The 22,028-nt window shown below is 48.0% G+C and overlaps 1 protein-coding gene across 1 annotated transcript in view; it reads right to left on the bottom strand.

The window, feature by feature from the left end:
* Window positions 1–8,219: 8,219 nt before the first annotated feature.
* Window positions 8,220–22,028, bottom strand: part of RAB7A (RAB7A, member RAS oncogene family) — a 72,554-nt gene continuing 58,745 nt past the window's right edge. The window contains exons 3-6 of the mRNA XM_061197341.1: window positions 21,738–21,864; window positions 14,095–14,313; window positions 12,491–12,619; window positions 8,220–9,707 (exon numbers count right to left, since the gene is read on the bottom strand). Coding sequence (XP_061053324.1) covers window positions 9,612–9,707; window positions 12,491–12,619; window positions 14,095–14,313; window positions 21,738–21,864 — 571 coding nt within the window. The 3' untranslated portion in view covers window positions 8,220–9,611. The remainder of the gene's footprint in view (window positions 9,708–12,490; window positions 12,620–14,094; window positions 14,314–21,737; window positions 21,865–22,028) is intronic.

Here is a 22,028-nt window from a genome sequence, read left to right on the forward strand (position 1 = left end):
AGGAAGTTATTTGTCATCTTAACAGTTATTAAACTTCCATTCCATGAACACAGTATCTTTCCATTTACTTAGGTCTTTAATTTCTATCAGCATTGCTTTGTACTTTTCAGTGTACAAGTCTTTCACCTACCTGGTTAAATTTATTCCTAATATTTTATTATTTTTGATGCTATCGTAAATGGAATTATTTTCCTAATTTTTTTCGGATTGTTTCTTGTTAGCATATAGGAATGCAGCTGATTTTTGTGTGTTGATTTTTGTATTCTGCGATGTTGCTGAAGTAGTTTATCATCTCCAATTATATTGTGGGCTCTTCAGGATTTTTTTTAAAAATTTAACTTTAAGCATCTAGTATTTTTTTTTAATATATTTTTCTTAACCGTATTTGCTTATTTATTTACTTATTTTTATTTTATGGCTGTGTTGGGTCTTCGTTTCTGTGCGAGGGCTTTCTCTAGTTGCGGCAAGCGGGGGCCACTCTTCATCGCGGTGCGTGTGCCTCTCACTGTCGCGGCCTCTCTTGTTGCGGGGCACAGGCTCCAGACGCGCAGGCTCGGTAGTTGTGGCTCACGGACCCAGTTGCTCCGCGGCATGTGGGATCTTCCCAGACCAGGGCTCGAACCCGTGTCCCCTGCATTGGCAGGCAGATTCTCAACCACTGCGCCACCAGGGAAGCCCGAGATCGTGTTTTTTTGTCTTCATCCTATAAATGTCGTGTATCAATAGACTTTCGTATGTTGAATCATCCTTGCATTCTAGGAATAAATTCCACTTGGACATAGTGTATAATCCTTTTAATATGCTTTAGCAATTTCTGTTTTTACAGTGAGAATAGCCAGATAATCAATGACCTGAGAGGATTTTGATGATCCCCAGGGTAACCTGAGTTGATCTCAGAGTTGGAGGATCCTATCCCAGGGCCAGAAATGGGGGATGGCAGGCAGTTTCCCTGTCCTTCCACAACTCCTGGACAAGACAGCCCCCAAACAGTCCTTTCCAGGCGTGGAGGGCTGACTGGAGAGAGAGCCAGGGTCCTTTTTTTTTTTTTTTTTAAGTTTTTGTTTTGTTTTTTTTTGATGTGGACCATTTTTTAAAAGTCTTTATTGAATCTGGTACAATATTGCTTCTGTCTTATGTTTTGGTTTTTTGGCTGTGCGGCATGTGGGATCTTAGCTCCCCCACCAGGGATCGAACCCTCACCCCCTGCATTGGAAGAGGAAGTCTTAACCACTGGACCGCCACGGAAGGCCCCAGCATGCTTTTCTGAACTGACAGCCGTGCTGGCTTCTCCAAGTAGAAGGAACAGATACACGTGCAGACCCCACATCAGCCAGTTGGCCTTTCCTCCCCTAAAGCGAGGGGTTTATTGCAGCCCTTATCCTTCCTCCCCTCTGGCCTAAAGTAGGGACTAACGGTTCGCCCATGAGCTAGACTCGACCCTAAGTGGTAACGTACTTCCAGCGCTGGCTCCTTTCCCTGGAGCTCCGGCCAAATGGCGAGTGCCCAGCGACAGGGGCGGCTCTAGCCCTGCAGCACCAACTGAGGCAGGACTCCCGCCAGCGAGCTCGCTTCTCCCCAGACGTCAGGAAACTCGGGAGCGTGAGCCCGCCTGGCAGAGCAGCCCCGCCGCTCTCGTTCCGCCACACACCAGGGCTCCGGCAGCACCAGATGCCAGTCACACGCTTCTTGGCCAGCCCGTGCAAGTGGCACACACAGGGAGAAGGCAAGTGTGCAGTGTGGTGGGTCCTCAGTTAGTGATCCATAGGAGCAGGTGGAAAACTGGACTTTGCCTGGTGTCTTCCAATTTCAAAATTCTGATGGGGGGACTTCCCTGGTGGTCCAGTGGTTAAGACTTACCTTTCCAGTGCAGGGGGTGCAGGTTCGATCCTTGATCGGGGAACTAAGATTCTGTATAATGCGGGGGGAAAACAGAAATACTGGTGGGATGTGTGTAGGGGAAGTGGACCAAAGAATACGTGCAGGACTGCAGCCTAGTGGGGGTGGTGAGGAGAGCAAGTGCATATTTGAGATCCTTAATTTTTTTTAAATTAATTTTATTTATTTTTGGCTGCATTGGGTCTTCGTTGCTGCGCACAGGCTTTCTCTAGTTGCAGCGAGCGGGGGCTAGTCTTCATTGCGGTGCGTGGGCTTCTTGTTGCGGTGGCTTCTCTTGCTGTGGAGCACGGGCTGTAGGTGTGTGGGCTTCATTTGTTGTGGCACATGGGCTCAGTAGTTGTGGCTTGCGGGCTCTAGAGCGCAGGCTCAGTAGTTGTGGCACACGGGCTTAGTTGCTTCGCGGCATGTGGGATCTTTCCGGACCAGGGCTCGAACCCGTGTCCCCTGCATTGGCAGGCGGATTCTTAACCACTGCGCCACCAGGGAAGTCCTGTACCACATCTTCTTTATCCATTCATCTGCTGATGGACATTTAGGTGGTTTCCATGTTTTGACTATTGTAATTAATCCTGTTGTGAACACTGGGGTACATGTATCTTTCTGAATTATAGTTTTGTCTGGGTAAATGTCCAAAAATGGGATTGCTGGATCATATGGAAGTCTATTTTTAGTTTTTTGAGGAACCTCCATACTGTTTTCCATAGTGGCTGCACCAACTTACATTCCCACAACAGTGTAGGAGGGTTCCCTTTTCTCCACACCCTCTCCAGCATTTGTTATTTGTAGACTTCTTAATGATGGCCATTCTGACCAGTGTGAGGTGATACCTCATTGTAGTTTTGATTTGCATTTTTCTAATAATTAGAGATGTTGAGCATCTTTTCATTTGCCTACTGGCCATCTGTATGTCTTCTTTGGAGAAATGTCTATTAAGGTCTTCTGCCCATTTTTAAATTGGCTTTTTTAATTTTTTAATTTATTTTTTAGTTTTAATTTTTTTACAAATTTATTTATTTTATTTTTGGCTGCGTTGGGTCTTCATTGCTGCGCGCGGGCTTTCTCTAGTTGCGGCGAGCGGGGGCTACTCTCCGTTTCGGTGCGCAGGCTTCTCGTTGCAGTGGCTTCGCTTGCTGCGGAGCACAGTCTCTAGGCTCACAGGCTTCAGTAGTTGTGGCTCGCAGGCTCTAGAGTGCAGGCTCAGTAGTTGTGGCACACACGCTTAGGTGCTCCGTGGCCTGTGGGATCTTCCCGGACCAGGGCTCGAACCCGTGTCCCCTGCATTGGCAGGCGGATTCTTAACCACTGCGCCACCAGGGAAGTCCCATCAGAGAATGTTTTGCCTACGATCTCTTCTAGGAGTTTTATGGTGTCATGTCTTATGTTTAAGTCTTTAAGCCATCTTGAGTTTATTTTTGTGTGTGGTGTGAGGGAGTGTTCTAACTTCACGGATTTGCGTGCAGCTGTCCAACCTTCCCGACACCACTTGCTGAAGAGACTTTTTTTCCATCGTATATTCTTGCCTCCTTTGTCAAAGATTAATTGAGCATAGGTGTGTGGGTTTATTTCTGGGCTCTCTTTTCTGTTCCATTGATCCATATGTCTGTTTTTGTACCAACACAACACTTTTGATTACTGTAGCTTTGTAGTATTGTTTGAAGTATAGCAGAGTTATGCCTCCTGCTTTGTTTTTTCCCTCAGGATTGGTTTGGCAATTCCTGGTCTTTCATGGTTTCATAAATTTTTGAATTATTTATTCTGTTTCTGTGAAAAATGTCTTGGGAATTTTGTTAGGGATGGCATTAAATCTGTAGATTACTTTGGGTAGTATCGCCATCTTAACAATATTCTTCTAAGAGCATGGGATATCTTTCCATTTCTTTGAATCCTTTTTAGTTTCCTTTATTAATGTTTCATAGTTCTCAGGGTGTAAGTCTTTCACCTCCTTGGTCAGGTTTATTCCTAGGATTTTTTTTTTTTTTTTTTTTGGTTCTATTTTAAAAGCTACTTGTTTTTTACATTCCCTGATATTTCATTGTTAGTGTAAAGAAATGCAACCGATTGTTTTGTTTTGGTTTTTTTGGCCTCACCTCATGGCATGGATAACTTCCCCAATCAGGGATGGAACCCATGCCCCCTGCAGTCGAAGGGTGGAGTCTTAACCACTGGACCACCAGGAAAGTCCCTGCAACTGATTTTTGAATGTTAATCTTGTATCCTGCTACTTTGCTGAATTCATTTACTAGATCTAGTAATTTTTGTGTGGAGTCTTCAGGGTTTTCTATATATAGTATCATAGCATCTGTATATAATGACAGTTTTACCTCTTCCCTTCCAATTTGGATTACTTTTCTTTTCCTTGTCTGATTGCTGTGGCTAGGACTTCCAATACTATGTTGAATTGAAGTGGTGAGAGTGAGCATCCTTGTTTCAGATTTTACCGGGAAGGCTTTTAGGTTTTCACTATTATTATATTGGCTGTGGGTTTGTCATAAATGGCTTTTATTATGTTGAGATATGTTCCCTCTCTTCCAATTTGGTAAGAGGTTTTATCATGAATGGATGCTGAATTTTGTCAAATGCTTTTTCTGCATCTATTGAGATGACCATTTGGTTTTTGACTTTTCTTTTGTTAATGTGGTATATCACATTGATTTTGCAAATGTTGAACCATCCTTGTGAACTTGGGATAAATCCCACTTGGATTCAAACTTGGGATCGTGGTGTATGATCTTTTTTTAATGTGTTGTTGGATTCGGTTTGCTAATATTTTGTTGAGAATTTTTGCATCTATAGTCAAAGATATTGGCCCATAATGTTCTTTTTTGGAGTGTTCTTTTTTATGGCTGAGTAGTATTCCAGTGTATTTATGTACCACATCTTCTTTATCTATTTATTTGTCGATGGATATTTAGGTTGTTTCCATGTCTTGGCTATTGTAAACAGTGCTGCAATGAACATAGGGGTGCGTGTATCTTTTTGAATTAGAGTTTTCTCTGGACATACACCCATGAGTGGGATTGCCAGCTCATATGGTAGTTCGATTTTTCGTTTTCTGAAGAACCTCCATACTGTTCTCCATAGTGGCTGCACCAACTTACATTCCCACGAACAGTGCAGGAGGGTCCCCTTTTCTCTGCACCCTCTCCAGCATTTGTTATCTGTAGACTTTTTTTTTTTAAGATCAGCTCTCTTTTTAAATTTTTTTTTTATTTTTTGCCCCCACACATGCAGGATCTTAGTTCCCCAACCAGGGATTGAACCCCCGTTCCCCTTGCAGTTGAAGCATGGCGTCCTAACCACTGGACCACCAGGGAATTCCTGTAGACTTCTTAATGATGGCCATTCTGACTGGTAGGAGGTGGTACCTCACTGTAGTTTTGATTTGCATTTCTCTAATAGTGATATTGAGCATCTTTTCATGTGCTTGTAGGCCATCTGTATATCTTCTTTGGAGAAATGTCTATTAAGGTCTTCTGCCCATTTTTCTACTGGGTTTTTTTTTGTTGAGTTGTACAGGGCCACTTTCAAATGTGAGGTCAAGTTCTTGCTTATTTGAAATTCAAGGAGGATTAAGACCAGGTGATTTTCAGTGCACAGGTTCAAGGTGAAGTTCAAGATCAAGCTGAAAAGAGCGAGGCACAGAACACTGGATCAAGGTCAGGTTCCAGCTTAATTTGAAAGCTTACCCAAGGTTGCTTCAAGGGGATTATGGTCAGGAACATCACGTATGAAGGACAAGATTGGAGTTGAGAAGTTCAAGGTTAAAATCAGTTTCTCAATGTGAGACATTGGCAGCATGATCTGGATCAGGGGTGAGGGTCAATTTCAAGGTCAACTTCAAGATGATCAAATTCAAGGACCAGTTCAGCTCTGACTTTGGTTAACGTGCAGCATCAGGAGGGTCATTCCAAGGTTGTAACATAAGTGTGACACAGGGTCAAGTTCAGGACAAGGTAAAAATTAGGGCAATTCACGAGGAACACATATCCATAGGGTGAGAGACTGGATCAGGGTCAGGCTCAAGGTCAGTTTCAAGGTAAACATCTGGTTTGAGGCAAAGTAGGAAGTCAACCTAAAATTAGGACATCATGTGGTCAGGTCATTTGGAAGGCAAGGAAGTGCCAACATCAATGTGAGGTCCAGGAAGATCTTTAGGATCGTGACAAGGCAAGAGGTTCAACCTCAGAGTGTATCTGGCTGAGAATCAGGGTCTGGGTCAGGATTAATGAAACAAGATGAATATACTCAGCAATATACTTTCACCTCAACAGCAAGCTCTTGCTGAGAGCTTGAGCCAATTAGGATGAGTCTAATTAGTGGTAATGGGGAGAATCCGTATTAGTGTAAGCAAGCTTAGTCTCAACCATTGCAGGTCAGCGTAAACCGTGACGGACCTACATTCAGCTCTAGGGCACATTCATCTAACTAGTGCTACTGGAAAGCACTACGTGCAGACAAGCTCAGCCTCAGGCATTCTTCTCACAGATAAAACCTTATTGCTGGTTAGTGTTAACTAACATGAACGGAAGCAATGCTACACACCTTCATCTGAAGGCATTTTCTTACTGAGAGGTAGGAGAAATTAGGACCAATCTGAATAGAGGTTTTGATAAGAATTCCCATCAGTGCAACAAAGTCAGTCCCAGACTCCTTACAGCTTGTTGGAGTGAACTGAACGCAAGCACAGCAAGGCACATTCACAGGGCGACAGTGGGTTTGGATCAAGCTGAGGAGTACTGCTGAGATGAATTTGTATCCGTGCAACGAATCATTCCCATTCTTCTCAAAAGTAACTTCCTCTTGTTAGAACAAAGTGAGATGAATGTAAACGCAGCAGCACACATTCGTCTCAATTCACATTCTTACCGGGAGGCACAGCAAATTCAAACGAACTTAACTGTGTTACTGAAAAGAATTTGCATTAGTGCGAACACTCCAAATCCCATTCTCCTCAAGAGCAGATCTTACTGCTTGCTGGAGCAAACTTGTTTCTCTCAGAAGCACCTGACTCTTAGTAGGATTATGGGAAAAGACGCTGTATTAGTGCAGAGTTCAGTCTCAGCCTTACTTCGTACTGTGGAGAAACCAAATCTAGGTAAGTGTAGCTGTATGTATAGAGTTTAGGTAAATAAGGTGAGATCAAGGTCAGCCAGACATTGGGCTGACGGGACATTACATGGATTAGTCTCAGGCTGGAGTAAGGTTGTCACGGTAGGTAGGGTTCAGTGTTAACTTCAAAGTTGGAATATGACAGGGTCAGGAGGAGGGTCAGATTCAAGGTCATTTCAAGGGGGACCATGTTTAGGATGATTGTCAGTGACAAGACGAAGCTGAGAACAGAGTCAAGGTCGGTTGAAAGTCAAATTTCGAATCAGCTAGCTACGGTTGGGATCAGGGCCACAAGGTTATGTTCAAGCTCATTTCAAAATAAAGCAGGTCAGTGTAAGGATGGTCATCAGTTTTAGGGCATGGTTGAGGTCAGAGGTCAAAGTCCATTTCCACGTCATGTTCAGGGTTAGGACCAGAGGGACCCGGTCTGAGAACAGCAGCCTGGTCCACACAGCACGGCCCAGCACTGGGCCGCCAGCTGGGAAGGACGCTGCTCCTCTCGAGGCCAAACAGCATACCCACCAAGCCCAGCCCAGGGTGCAGGGCCCCAGAAGGGGTGAGCCCCACTAGCCGCGGAGGCACTGTGGTTGTGAGCGCCTGAGGACGGTACTTCCACACGTCAAGTACGAGCCAAGAGCAGCGGGGGAAAGACACCAACTGAGGGGCTTGAGAAGTGGACCCAAGTAGAATCCAAAGGCTACGTCTGCAAAGCCTACACTGTCCTGCTGCGGGAAGCATGACTAGTTCCTACAGTTGGTTCTGGGCGGCATCTACTCAGTCCCGGCTGTTGCTTGTCTACGTTGGAACATGGGGCCGGTGCGGCCAGATCTTCCTGTCCTGTGAAAAATCAGAAATCCAGAACTATGTGATGGCCGACCATCACAGCATTAGCAACCACGCCAGTTAAAAACAAGACCGCACAAAGGCCGAGTCACACTCACAGGCTGTGGGTGGTCCGTGGGTCACCAGCAGCTCGTGGTTGCTCCTCTAAAGGGACAATGCTCTCTCCATGCAGGGCGCCCCCCCCAAATACTGTGATCAAAAATGCCAAAGACAAAAGCCAGGGACAGGCACTGCGGGGCTGGAGAGGAGAACGCCTTTCTGCCTCAGAGGCCTGCGGGCCCAGAAAAAGCAGCGGCAGTGATTAGCTAACAGGGTCTCTCCTGAGCCCGAGTCTGGAAGAGGGAAAAAAGACAGGGCGAAGACAGACGGTCTTTGTTCTTGTTACATTTTATTGGCATCACGTTCATCTCTTTACAGAAGAACTCGGCCCACACCCTAGAATGCAGGCCTCTGGAGAGAGGGAGGTGCTCTGAGAAGCAAGCTACAATGCGGGCAGGTCCTGGGGCACAGCTGCCTGGCTCCACACCCAGGACATGGGGAAGGCATGGCGGGTTGTACTGGGAAGAAGGAGAGGAGGTCTGCTCACCTAAGGATGCCACAGCCCCGAAAGGAGCGCCTTCCAGAACAAAGGTAAAGTCACTAGGACAGGTCTGGTAGGATTTTCCTTTTCCTTTCCCTCTTGTACGTGGATGCTGATCTAATAGGGGAGTTTCCAAGTGTGGAGCAGAGAAAAAAAAGAAAAATCAGAGTTTTATATTTCTGAAACAGCCGTTTCTCCACTGCACACACCATGGTATTATGCAAATCAACCTCTTGGAAAAATTTAGACACAGAAGGGAACTAGACAGTTTTCCCCCTGGAGAGATGAAAAGCTTTTTGGCTCCTAAGTCTTTGATTAAAAGGCGTACATGATTCTCGTGTCTACTGTACAGAATGCTGCCTCCAGGCGTACATGATTCTCGTGTCTACCGTACAGAATGCTGCCTCCAGGCGTACATGATTCTCGTGTCTACTGTACAGAATACTGCCTCCAGCTGGATTTCTGAAATCTGAGTGGCTGAACACTCTTGCGATCCAGACAGGCTTCAACCCTCCATCTCTACGCCTGCATCACAGGACTTAAACACGTAATCCAAGAATTTCTTACACTAATTTATACATTTTTAATTGGTTGCATATATTAACATGTACTATAAGATTCTTTTCTAAGAAGCATTACATAATAAATGGATACTGTAAAAAGATCTGATTAGTTAAAAGTAACAAGCATTAACAGATACATACAAAACTCAGCCTGATCAGACTGGGTGTGAGCCTGTAATGAAGCGCAGGGCACCCGCCTTCCCAAGTGGTAGCCTTCACGGGGGTGGGGTGGTGGGGGGGTAAAAAGACCACAAGACAGTTAAAAAAACCAGAACTAATTAGACACGGGTTGACTGTAAACAGTTCTCTCTCTCCAGTGGACAAAAAGAAGAAGCCTCCGAGGCCGACTCCAAACCGGAACGATTTCTACAGCCGGCCCATCCTGCTGCCATCGGAGGGCTGACGCAGGGACCCCGATGGAGCCATCACAGGCCTGGGCTGTGGAGTGAGTCTGTGTCAGGGGTGTGTGTGTGTGTGCAGGGGAGACTGTGTTTGGGGGTTCTTTTGGCAGCTGGATGTGAGAGATGACTGTTGGTGTGGAGAGGAGAGGGGCTCGTGGTGGAAGGCCTACGTGTGTTCTTGGATCGCGAAGGACTCTGTGCTCTGCTCTCTCTGCCACTTCAGCAGCTGCAGCTTTCCGCCGAGGCCTTGGCCCGGTCGTTCTTGTCCAGTTTGATGGGCTCAGGGAATTCATTGTACAGCTCCACCTCCGTTTCCTGGGCAGGGAGAGACAGACAGGCTGGTCAGTCCAGGCTCGGGGAGACTCCCGAGCTCAGCCCGGGCAGATGGGGGGCATGGGCACGGAGGAGGCCCAGCAGTGAAGCGAGGGCCCTGGCAGAAGGCGCTCAAAGCCAAGTGAGCGGAAGACGGGGCAAGGTGACACGGAGCAGGCAGGACAGGGCTGACGTGCCCTCCGTGTGACGTCAACCTGGCAGCCTGGGGGCCACCGCCTGCTCCGGAGGCCTCTACCAACGCCTGACAAGAAGGCAGACGCTCCCGTGGCCTGGATTTGGCCGCTCTGAGCCGGCATTTCCACAAGGTTCCTGGGCACTCCTCCAGCCCCCTATCTGCTCTCATCTTTCTGGACTCAGGGTCTAGCTTCCTTTTCTTATCTCCAAATCTGCACACGCAGAGCCCAGCCGAGGACGGATCCCTCTGTCTGTGGGGATCACAGGACACAGACTGGGGTCAGTTCAGTGGGACTTTCGCTGATTAGCATGTTTCCAGTGAGGAGCAGCTTTCTACTTCCTGATGCAGAAAAGTAATTTGTCACTTAAACACTGAGCACCTGTGCGTCAGGAACTGTTCAAGGATTTGGGAAAGCAGGGACTGGTTCTATCCATCAGAAGTTCTCTAGGAAAAATCATTCCATTCACAATGGCTATAAAAGTAACAACCTCTAGGACTACATATTTTTTAAAAAAGCTCCACTGAATACAGCAGTGTGTGCCGTGTTGTTTAGTATATTCAAAAGTTGCCAGCCGCCACGACGCCCTGATTCCAGGACACTTCTGTCACCCCCAAAAGAAAGTCTGCACCATCGGCAGCCACCCCGGAGCCTATCTGATGCCCTCAGCCCTTCACACACACTTAGCTACTTTCTGTCTTAACAGAGAGTCCTCACCGGAGATCGGATTTGCTGGCACCCTGATTATGGACTTCTGGCTCCAGAACTGAGAGAAAATAAAAGTCTGTTGCTTTAGCCACCCAGTCTGTGGTATTTGTTAAGGCACCCAGAGAGACTAATACAACGGTTGTACTGCAATTCCAATCAGAATCTCAATAAGGTCTTATTTGGGGGGAGGGTGAGGAAAGAAAAAGTTGTACCTGGAATAAAATGAACCAAAAATAGCCAAGAAAAAAGATACAATTAGTGAGGGGAGGCCTGCCTGATCAGGGGTCAGACGCAGAGGCAGCGAAATCAAGAGGGTCCAGGCAAGGAGCACGCAGACGGCCAGGACAGACCCCAACGTATGTGAATACTGGATACTCAACTAAAAAATACTCTATGGCCAAAGGAATTGAAAAAACCACTGCAGTAACAGGTAAAGTGAGGTTCAATTCAAAAGCGCTCTTGAGCACTGCGGGGTCCCGCGGGAGGGCTGCGTATGGGCTCTGCCGTGGAGAGTGTCAGCGGAGCTCCAGGGGGAGGCCCGCAGCGTGCTGGCAGGAACTGAAGGATTACTACTGTCCCCGGGAAAGCCAGGTGGCACTTGCCCGCAAAAATACACACACCTTTCAATCTAACCATCTCACTCCCGAGATGCCAGCTCATCACTATAACGAGGCTCTAGGGACAGCAATATTCAGAGAGAAAATCTCCAACAGTGATTGATGCCAGCCAACAGGGAACTGGCGAAAAGCGACTCCTGTACAGCCCGCAGGCCAGGTGCCCCGACTGCCGAGAAGCACGCCTTCTGTAAACCCGCGCCCAGGAGCTGCAGGACCACCCCACCCTCTGCAGCTGCCACAGGCCCCCTGCCTCTGACCGCAGCCCTCACCTGCCCACTACAGACGACTGACAATGCTGGGACCTGCCGCAACGCACCGGCCCCAACAGAGCTGCTGAGTCAAAAAGTCTTCAACTGGCACTTGCCAGCAAGAAACCACTGTTATTTCGGGGGAACAGTTGAATAAACAAAGTAAGAAAGAAAATGTAGGAAAACTTTATCCAAGGAATACAATTCCTAGAGCTTTGGGTTAACCTTTCCGGGGATCATTTAGGAGAATTCCAAAAGTCAGTGTATCTCATTTAATCTTCACAAGTGCCCCGAAAGCCCGCAGTCTCTTACAGCTCAGATATGATTAAAAAAAACAAACGGGACTTCCGTGGTGGTGCAATGGTTGGGAATCCACCTGCCAATGCAGCAGACACGGGTTCGAGCCCTAGTCCGGGAAGATCCCACATACTGCGGAGCAACTAAGCCCGTGCGCCACAACTACTAAGCCTGCGCTCTAGAGCCCGCACTCCGCAACAGAAGCTACTGCAGTGAGGGGCCCACGCACCACAGCAAAGAGTGGCCCCCACTTGCTGCAATTAGACAGGGTCCGAGCGCAGCAGCAAAGACCCAACACAGCCATACATAAATAAATAAATAAATAAATAATAGATAAATTTATTTAAAAAAACAAACTAGATCCAATGATGGGCAGCAGAGCTGGGTTTCGAATTCAAGTTTATCCCCTCCTCAAATAGAAGGACCAATCTGACCAGGGCCACCTGACAGCTGCAAAAGGAAAGAACAACGCAGCTGGTCAGACCAGGGAGACCTCGGCAGAGGTCTCTGTTGCCCCGCACGGTTGAGGTTATTCACAAATGAGTGGAATTTCTGGAAGCCTTATTAGCAGACCGTGCCATTACCTTCCGGGATAAATACAGGGGTTTCTGGCTACATGGAAAAGAGTCAGCAAGGAAAGAAGATAAAGGACAAGGCAGCCAGGGCGGGGCTGGCTCAGCGGTTCATCACCAGAGGGAGCCAGACCACCGCTGGACACCCACCTGCTTCAGTGCGTTCCGGGCAATCGTCTGGAAGGCCTGCTCCACGTTGATGGCCTCCTTGGCGCTGGTCTCGAAGTAGGGAATGTTGTTTTTGCTGTAGCACCAGGCCTGTGCCCGCTTTGTGGCCACCTGGAAGAAGAGGCAGGGCATGTGTGTGCAGGGAACAGCAGGAATCCCACCTGGGAAGGACTGTCCCCCCCACCGCCCCGGTCACCCCGCTGGCTACACACAGTAGAGCCAAGAGCCAAAGCACCCCGTCTACCACCCACAGCTTCCGACCCTCAGCTGCACTAAGATTAGAAGCAGCTTCTGAAGGGAGTAAGACGCCGGCCTGGGAAGAAGTAACCGTCCCTCCTGGGACCTCGAGGCCCTCAGCGCAGGACGGGCCTGGAAGCTTGGTCTTAAGCTCTGCAGCCCCTTCCGTTACTGCTCACGGCACCTCACCTGGCCACACACCTACGCACCAGAGCCCCGAGGCCCTCACCCTGCCTCCCATGTCCTGACCTTTCCCCACCCTAGCCCATTTTCAGGCATGAGAAGGACTAAGTCACTTAGGAAAGGGAGAAAAAGAGATGAGTGGTCAGAAATACACCTAGCTACAATTAAGAGTCTACATTCCCCAGAGAAATGCTATTTGAAAGAAACCTAGAGCAATTCTGCTCAAAGCCCAAAGCATCTCCTGTACACACGGGGATCAAGGGGGGGCCCCTGAGGCGCTGAGAGAGCACGTGAGAAGGTCACACCCGAATCCCCTCCTTCCCAGCGCAGAAAGGGAACGAGGCTCAGAGGCAAAGGTGATAATGACCCGAAGTCACAGCTGCAGGGGCGGCATGGGGATGTGAACTGGCCTCCTGGGCCCCGGTCCCCAAAGGCAGCTGGCCAGGAGATAGTGCACCCCCAGAGCCAGTCTGGGCTCAGCACAGAACCCTCCAAATTCACACGGTACCCCAGAAGCAGGGGGCTCTCACAGGAGAGGAAAATGCTAGAAAGCTCCTCCTGGGCACCGCAGCCCCAGACGCACTGTCATCTGGCATCTGAGTGCCCTCATCAGATGAACACAGCGTCAGACTCAGGAAGCATCCCCGATTTAAGAGCGCATGAGCCAGACTAAGTGTAAGTCTGCCTTTGCGTCCAAAAGACCAAAATATCCCACGGCCTCAAGGCAAATCACGTCACCGGGACCAAGGGGGCTGGCCAGCGCAGGCAGCTCCATGGGGTGGACTTCCTACTTTGTTGCCGTAATTCCCAAGGGAATACCAACCACTGCAGACTTTGGCTGCCCGCCTCTCCATGGGGAAGCCAGGATGTAGGTCTTTACAGGTTAGGGAGCAAGGCCCCATTCCAAGGGCTGGGCAGGTGGCTAGTTAGTTGTCTCCCACACCCACCCCCGCATGGGGCACATGCAGCCAGAGACATGGGGTGTAGATCCCTGAGGCACGTAGTTTTTTACCAGTCAAATCTAAAAACAGCACCTGTCATCCAAAACTTAGCTGCCCCTTTACAAGAAGGCCCTTCCTGGGACTCAGGAGCCCTAACCCAAGCGAGGGCAGGTGCTCAGGTTCTCAAGCCCCATAGTGACGATCCCCAGCATCGCTGGCACTTACTTGTCTGTTTTCGAGGTCAATCTTGTTTCCCAGCACAACGAAGGGGAAGTTCTCAGGATCCCGGGGACTGGCCTGGATGAGGAACTCGTCTCTCCAGCTGTCGAGGGTTTTGAACGTGTTGGGGGCAGTCACATCAAACACCAGGACGCAGCAGTCTGCGCCTCTGTAGAAGGCCACACCCAGAGACTGGAACCTCTCCTGTCCGGCCGTGTCCCAGATCTGCGAGAGACAAAACGGTTGTTCCTTGGGGCGGAGCGCCAGGAGTGGGGTGTGTGGAGGACGCCAGGGCCCCCCCCAGAGACAAGCACTTCAGGGTTCATCAGGGAACAGACTTCACCCGAGTGTCCAGAGCACCCCGACAGCAATGTGAGTGGACGTGCCCCACGAGTCTGGCGGATGCTAGAGAAATGTTCATCTTGGTCCAGGTGGTGGTCACATGGGTAGATGTTTATGTAAAATCTGCACTGTAAACATAAGATTTATGTACCCTGGGAACTTTCTGGGGGTGATGGACATCTAGGGAGGTGATTATTCATTGAATTGGACATTTATTTTTACTTTTGGCCGTGCCGTGCGGCTTGCAGGATCTCAGTTCCTCAACCAGGGACTGAACCCAGGCCACGGCAGTGTGAAAGCACCGAGTCCTAACCACTGCACCACCAGGGAACTCCCAAACTGTACATTTAAATGTACGCATTTTACTGTATATATAAAGTTGACCTAAAAAAACCCCAGTATGTTTTATTTATATTATACCTTAATTAAGAGACAAAGGAAACAAAAGTACCAGAAAGGGGGGGGGGGGCCGGGAAGGAGAGAGGGGGAGAGAAATAAAGGGACAAGCAATGCGAGAACACGCCATAGAGGACAGATCCAGGTCGCTTCTGATCAATGGACCACCAGGCGCTCAGCTCAAAGAACTTCCCACCATTCACTGCCACGCCAGGTCCAAGAGCAAGGATGCATTTCCTCAACGCCCCAGATTCCAACAGGGTCCCTGGTTTGCCTGGAGAGGACTAGTGTTCTCCAGAATGGCTGCACCCCCGCAGCGAGCCACGGTGCCGGGGTCCAAAGCAGTTCGCAGTTACTTCCAGCTGACAGGAGTCTTCACCTCTTGGCTCCACTGTCTGTTTGCAGGAAACCACTTAGCTTCAGAGCAACATGAGAATCTGGACCATCCTCATAACCCAAATAAATTTCAACCTTATGTCCAAAGCACCAGACAATGAGCCGAAGGCCTGCGACTTAGACCAACATGGAGTGTGGACTGAGCCACGACAGTTTCACCTCCAGAAGCAGCGTCTGCAGAAGGAGGGCTGAGCTCCTCCCAGGCAGCCCACAGCACTCGGGGACACGCCAACCCCACCGCGGCCACGGACAGCTTCCACTTCAGGTAGGAAGAGCCTCGCCGCCCAGAGTGCACACAGGATGCTTGCGCAGTGAGTGAACACACACGAGGTGATCCAGCAGCACAGGGCAGTATCACGGCAGTCGCATTTCTCTACTACTACCAAGCTCATGATGTTCTAATCCCCACAAAACCTCCCAGAATGTTCTCCAAAAGGAGCCCTGAAACGTAACATGCAAATGCTGAAGGTTGGTTTTCCCTTGGGGACGGGCTCAAACAACATCATGGCAGACAGGCGCAGGGCCAGGACTTAAATATTGTCTGGAAATATCTAAAGCTGCGAACGGCAGCATTAGAACCCCTTAAAGAAGTTCCCATAAAGCAGTGCAACTACACAGGCTAAACTCTGGCTCACAGACGGGCCAAGCACAGTGCATGTGGAAGGGGGCTGTTGTGGTCGCCCATCAGTGCAGGGCCAAGAGTGCCCACCCCAGCCCAGAGGTTACCCTCCAAGGAGGGCAGCTCTGCAAGGCCCACACAGCCCTCTCTTCCAACGCATGGGGCCCTCCACAATCAGCACACGACGCCACAGGCGACCAGACTCCGGGTCACAGCTCTGGCCGCAAGGGGCCCGACCACGGCAGCCTACCCCTGCCCCCGCGTGCTCCAAGCACTCTGGGAAGAACCTTCCTGAAAAGGACACGTCCTAGTGGCCACGGGGGCTCAGCGTGCCTGCAGGCGTGGAGTCAGGAGGCTGTGGTAATGTCCACGCGGGGCCTAGCGGTGCTCACACTACGCGGAAGGAAGCAGCCACTGGGAACCAGAAGAAGTGATGATAAGGCTGAAGGGCAATGAAAGAAACAAAGCGGAAGACTCTGCCTGCTCTCAGTGGGCAGGGAAGAGCACCGCCTGCCCCACGCGAGCAGCAGGGCACACGTGTGGACACAAGGTCTCTGTGGACAGCGCGGCAGCAGCCGGACCCTGTGAGGGTCACCTCTGTGCTCTCCTGCTGTCCAACGTCCTACCCTGAATGCGTGTCCCTGAGAGGAGAAAAGAGCCTTTTCTCATAAAAGACCAAGGTGGAGGGAGAATCAAGAACTCCGTCACAGCAGGTAAAAACTGACAACTACTTCTATAAAGAGAAACACAGGGAAAAAAAAATTTAAAACAGAATTAAATATAGGCTTGGACAACAGCAACAAAAAAAATTCCCATTAGAGAAATAACATTGTCACTATGTAAATATCTGGATAAGTAAAGCAAAAGCCAAAAAATGCCCCAAAACTCCTGGCGTTCTCCCACCCAGAGGGCTTCATGAGCACACGTCTTTGTCTAGGTGCCCGCGGTGCAGGGTCACTCACGCAGCTGCAATCTCAGTGCACAGGCCACTCCTCTCCGCCCCACGAAACACACAGCACCCTCCCCGGCGACAGCCCACATCCTTACTCTGCCCAACGGACTCAGCAAACCACTTCACTCGTTTTAAAAAAATATTGCTGCCAATTTTCCATAATTATAAGTAACTCAGTAATGAGCTTTAACACAGAGAGTCTTTCCCATATTTCAGATTGCTTCTTTAGGACAGGATCCCAAGAGCAGAATTACATAGGAACTTTATGACTCTTGGCGGAACCAAATGGGTATTTGGAACTCAGATACTGAGAAGGCAAAGTAAGGAATTAAAAAGAAAAGTTGAAAAATTGGGGGTTATTCTTAGCAAGTTTCCAAAATTAATTTAACACTTAGAAAAGTACAGTCTTGTGGCTATGATCTTTCAAAATTTGTAATATTTAACTGAAATACTTTATTTTCTACCTTCAAAATACACCCAATATATCTATCTACCCAAAACTCCAAGGTGACAACTATTAACACTGCTGTTTTTACATCAGTTCTTCAGGAAGAGAGTCAACCCTTCCTCACAGCCTTCCTTCCCTTCCCCCCCAAGAAATAAGCGGCTCCTGAGACCTGTATCACAGAGACAGTGTACGTAACATAATTACATATATTATGTACAAGATCCTCTGCATCTTTTTGCTGTTTTTTCTCCAGATGTTAACAGCTGCACAGTATCCCAGTGCCTTAAACCACCACCATTGCCTCCCTGGTCCTCCACATCATCCGTAGTTTCTCGTGACTGCACAGAGGCTGCAGTAAGCATTCTTCCTCACTTCTCGTCGGGCCCACAGTTTCCTAGGCTCTGAACCCAGATGCAGAGTGGCTGCTTGTCAGGGATGCGTGTGTGTGACGGTGAAGAGCCAACTGAAGTCTCCATTCGAAAGGCTGCACGGATATATTCCCACCATCAGTTTGAGAATATTCTACTTCTAGCCAAAACTCGATTTTGTCAGCCTTTTAAATTTGCAATTCCTTGACGTCAGGCCACAAGACATGGTTTCTTCTGAGAGTTGCCTGTTATCCACTAGGTCATTCTGCTGAATGGATACTATTAGGCATTATTAACAGTTTCTCCCAGTCTGTAGTTTGTTACTTAGAATCTTGTTATTCAGATGTTTACTGTGGTCTACTATCAATCTTTAACCTTTTATGATTTGTGCTTGCTCTATTTTAAATGCCTAAAGTTAAAAAAAAACAAAAAAAACTATTTTCATTTTACAGGTTTTCATTTTGTGCTTTTTCCATTCAGGTCTTGAACACTCTGGCTACTCCTCACCAAATGGAAAGCCACCGGCCCAGGCCCGTTTACAGTATGACTTGTCCTCTGACTTGTCCTTTCCCCATTCTGCAAAGCCACCTCTACCTACCCAGTGTCCAGCTAGGGGTGCCCCGTCTCTGTGCGCCCCGCCCCCTTGATCTGTGGGTCTCTGTGACAGTACCGTGCTGGTTACATTACTGTGGCCTCGTAAGTTACCTTTAGGTTTTTCACGCACACTTGACTCCATCTAATGTTTAATACCGACTGATTTCTAGCTTCTTCCTGAACAATGTAAGAAATTTTAAAAATGCACAACAGTCACTAATCTTTCCCCACACATTAAATTACACAGTTCCAATCCCAGTTTCCTTGTACTAGTTTGAAGGGTCATAATTCTAAAAACAGATGCATGCGTACAATTAAGTTTATCTCAGTTTGTCTTATCTCAGACCTTTCCACTTCTGCCTGAAGTGTCTCTCTCAGGGTTTCTGCCCCTGAGCCTAAGGAGGCGCTCGCTTTCCTTCCTGGAGGAGGGCATTTCCAGGGGGTCAGAGCACTCTGCCGACAACCCCCGAGCTCACATCCCACAGCCTGCCCGTTCCCACTGTCAGCCTCACCGCTGCTCCTCCAGGTCATTCTTTTTCCTCTGGCTGCCTTCAAGTTCATCTTAAAAAAAAGAATTTTTTTTCCGTATGATTTTTCTAGACTTCTTTATTTCTCCTGAGTCTGTGGATTTGGTGCCACATCAGTTCTGGAAAATCCTCAGCAAATACCTTTCACCTATTCGCTCGTCTGAGACTAATTAAGTCCGACCTACTCACTGAATCCTGTTTTTACCTCTTTTCCCCATTTCCCACCATTTTTCTTCCTTTCAGCCCTCTTGTGGTGTATCCTATCTGTTGCTAAAAACACTCTCTATATTTCCAAACTGTGGTTATTGTATTTCATTTTTAGAAGTTCTACTGACCTACACCACCTGCTTAGTTTCTTCTCCACAGATACACAAGATTGCCTGATTTCTTTAAATACAAAGACCACTCTGAATTGCCAGGGGGGTTTCCACTGGTTCTTGCCTTGTTGTCTTAATTTGAATTATCTTTTTTTGCAAGCTGCTAAAGGCCCGGGAAAAATAGGTGAGGATTCCTCAAGATCTATAATGATGACGCCTTTGTCCGGAGATGATGGTTTTCATTTAATTCTAGTCTTTTAAACTGGCTGCAGGAGCACAAGGGCCAGCCTTTTGCTTCAACCTGAGGACGATGTTCTTTTCTCCACCCTTTCCAGACTCTGCTTGGTGCCCTGGCTTCTCCAGATGGGGTTGACTCCAGGAAACTCCAAGATCCGAGACCATGGTACCTGTGGGGCTCTATCAGAATGGCCCCTGAGCCAGGAGGGGCTGGGTCTCGCTTCTCATCAGCCCACCTGGCTGTCAGAACCACAGCGTGGCTCTCCATCTGCTTCTCCTGCTACGGGACACGGGAAATCTTCAGGTGGCATTTGACCCCAGCACCCTGATACATCCCATTTCCCTTCTGCTTTCTGTTGCAGCCAAGAACTCATCTAACTGCTGTTCCTTTATCTGTAACCTGTCTTCTCTCTCCAGTTGCTTTTAGGATTCTGATTTTTGGCACTCCAGTTTTGAGTTTGCTCCTGAGGTAATGTGCTCAGCTTAATCTTGAAGTTTACTGTTTTCTTCAGCTGTGTTTAATCTGAGGTTTAACTGTTCAGTTTATTTCAGTGGCTATTTTTTCACTTCTTGAAGTTCTACTGAGCTTTCCATATCCTCATTTTTTATAGTGCCCCTTTTCATTATGGTTTCCATTCCAAGAAATCTCTAGTCATTGTGAGCATTTTCTGTAGGACATTATTTCCCCTTGAGCTCATCCTCTGTCCCTATAGGGTGGTCTTATCTTTGTTTTTGCCAGGAGTGACAGAGGATTATGTCAGATCCTCCAGACTCAACTCTCTGTGCCTGGCAGAGCAGAAACTGAGAATCCACACACGGGCACAGTGGGGCTGGGAGTCTCCAACCAGGAAGCAAGCAGCAAAGCCCCAGCCTGCACCCCACGTGCCAGCTTTGCCACTTCCGTGGGCTGAGGTTTTGGGTCCTGTTTTCACATCTTTCCAAGGTCCTAGATGAGTGTGTGTCTATGTGTGCAAGGGGGTTCCTAGATGAGTGTGTGTCTATGTGTGCAAGGGGGTTCTGAGTTCTGGGCCCGCACCTTGTGCAGTTCACGCCTCTTGTCCTTGATGACAGACAGAACTCAAGTCTCCGTTATAAATTCACAAATCACCATGGCAGGAGCCCCTGAGCTTATGATGAGCTTTCAGTTCTCTCTTCTTTCCTGTTATCTGGTAATTTCCTTTTCTCTCAAGCTTGGCTTATTCAAACTTTAGTTACACACACACACACACACTTACTATTAAAGTATAACTGACTTACAATATTATATTAGTTTCAGGTGTACAGCACTGTGATTTTTTATTTTTGTAAGTTACAAAAGGACCACCACGATGTCTAGCTACCATCTGTCATCACACAGGGTTATTACAATACTGCCGACTATACATTACCTCCCCAGGACTTATTTATTGTATGACTGGATATTTGTACCTCTTAATCCCCTTGACCTATTTTGCCCACCTCCAGCTGTACACTGAACACCTCTGTGTGTACGCTTGCGGTATGGGGGAGCCACATTAGCCCCATCCTGGAGGTTTGAGTTCCCCCCTGCGAGCATGTGACAGCTTGAGGTCAACACATGTAAAAACTATCTGCAACCTGTACCATCCAAACATTTCAGCGAGCCCGGTGCTCGCTAGGACCCCCCTGTCTTAGTCTCCCCAGGACATCATTTAGCAGAGAAAGTAAGGAACAACTGGTGTGGAGGTGGGAGCTTCCAAAGACAACATCTGGGCTGAAAGTTGGCGACTTCAGGATGGGTGCAGCTGCGTGACCAAAGGGCCTAGCAAGCAGAGACACATGCAACTACAGCTTTGTAAGAGCAGCACATGATTTGGAAGGACTGGCAGGAGATGAAAAAGTGAAGAACAGTTTGTAGCCGGAATGCGAAGGCTTTTAAAGAGCCATGTGAAGGAATCCGTTTTTATCCTAACTGTTGAAAGGGAAGCCCTTGAAATCAGATTAAGCTGATACATGAAAAACCAGATTGGCTTAATAGAAACACAACTTTAAGGGCTACAGATTAGGACAGATTATAAGAAGCCAGGAAAACTAATTTAACAGCTGCTGTAAGAACCTAGGAGAGAGACAAAGATTTTTTTTGGCCTAAAGCACTAGGCGAGGGTATTAGGAAAGAGATAAGTTACACATCTTGGAGACATAAGACAGGAACCTGTAGGTTGCCAAATTTACAGCAAACAAAAAAACAATGAAAACCAGGAAGTCCAGTTAAATTTGAACTCTGGAAAAAAATGAAAAATTTTTAGTATGTCTCACACAGTATTTGGGACATACTTGATGTCTTGCATTTTATCTGGCAATCCTACCTGTAAGCCAATTATCCATGAATATAATAGTGAGATCTAAAGAACAGGGAGGGGAAAATGCCTGGGCATGAAAAAGGGGTAAAGACGAATGACCAAGGCTTGGCTGGCAAAGGTGAGACATGTGCTTACCTGCATTGTAACTAGTCTGTCATCCACCATCACCTCCTTTGTCAGGAAGTCTGCTCCTATTGTGGCTTTGTACTGATTACTGAATTTCTTGTTCACATACTGGTTCATGAGTGATGTCTTACCGACTCTGAAATTGGAGAAAAACCACAAATATAAGTCAACTAGGAAGGCACTGAAAACTGACTCTGACGCCTGCAGCTCGGAACCTCCCCGTCCTGCGGGAGAACAAGGCCCTGCCCACCCCCATCAGAGGAGGAAAACTTCCCAGTTCACTCGCCTGACGACATGCTT

The sequence above is a fragment of the Eubalaena glacialis genome, chromosome 7 (genome assembly GCF_028564815.1).
Source record: "Eubalaena glacialis isolate mEubGla1 chromosome 7, mEubGla1.1.hap2.+ XY, whole genome shotgun sequence".
Taxonomy (NCBI): domain Eukaryota; kingdom Metazoa; phylum Chordata; class Mammalia; order Artiodactyla; family Balaenidae; genus Eubalaena; species Eubalaena glacialis.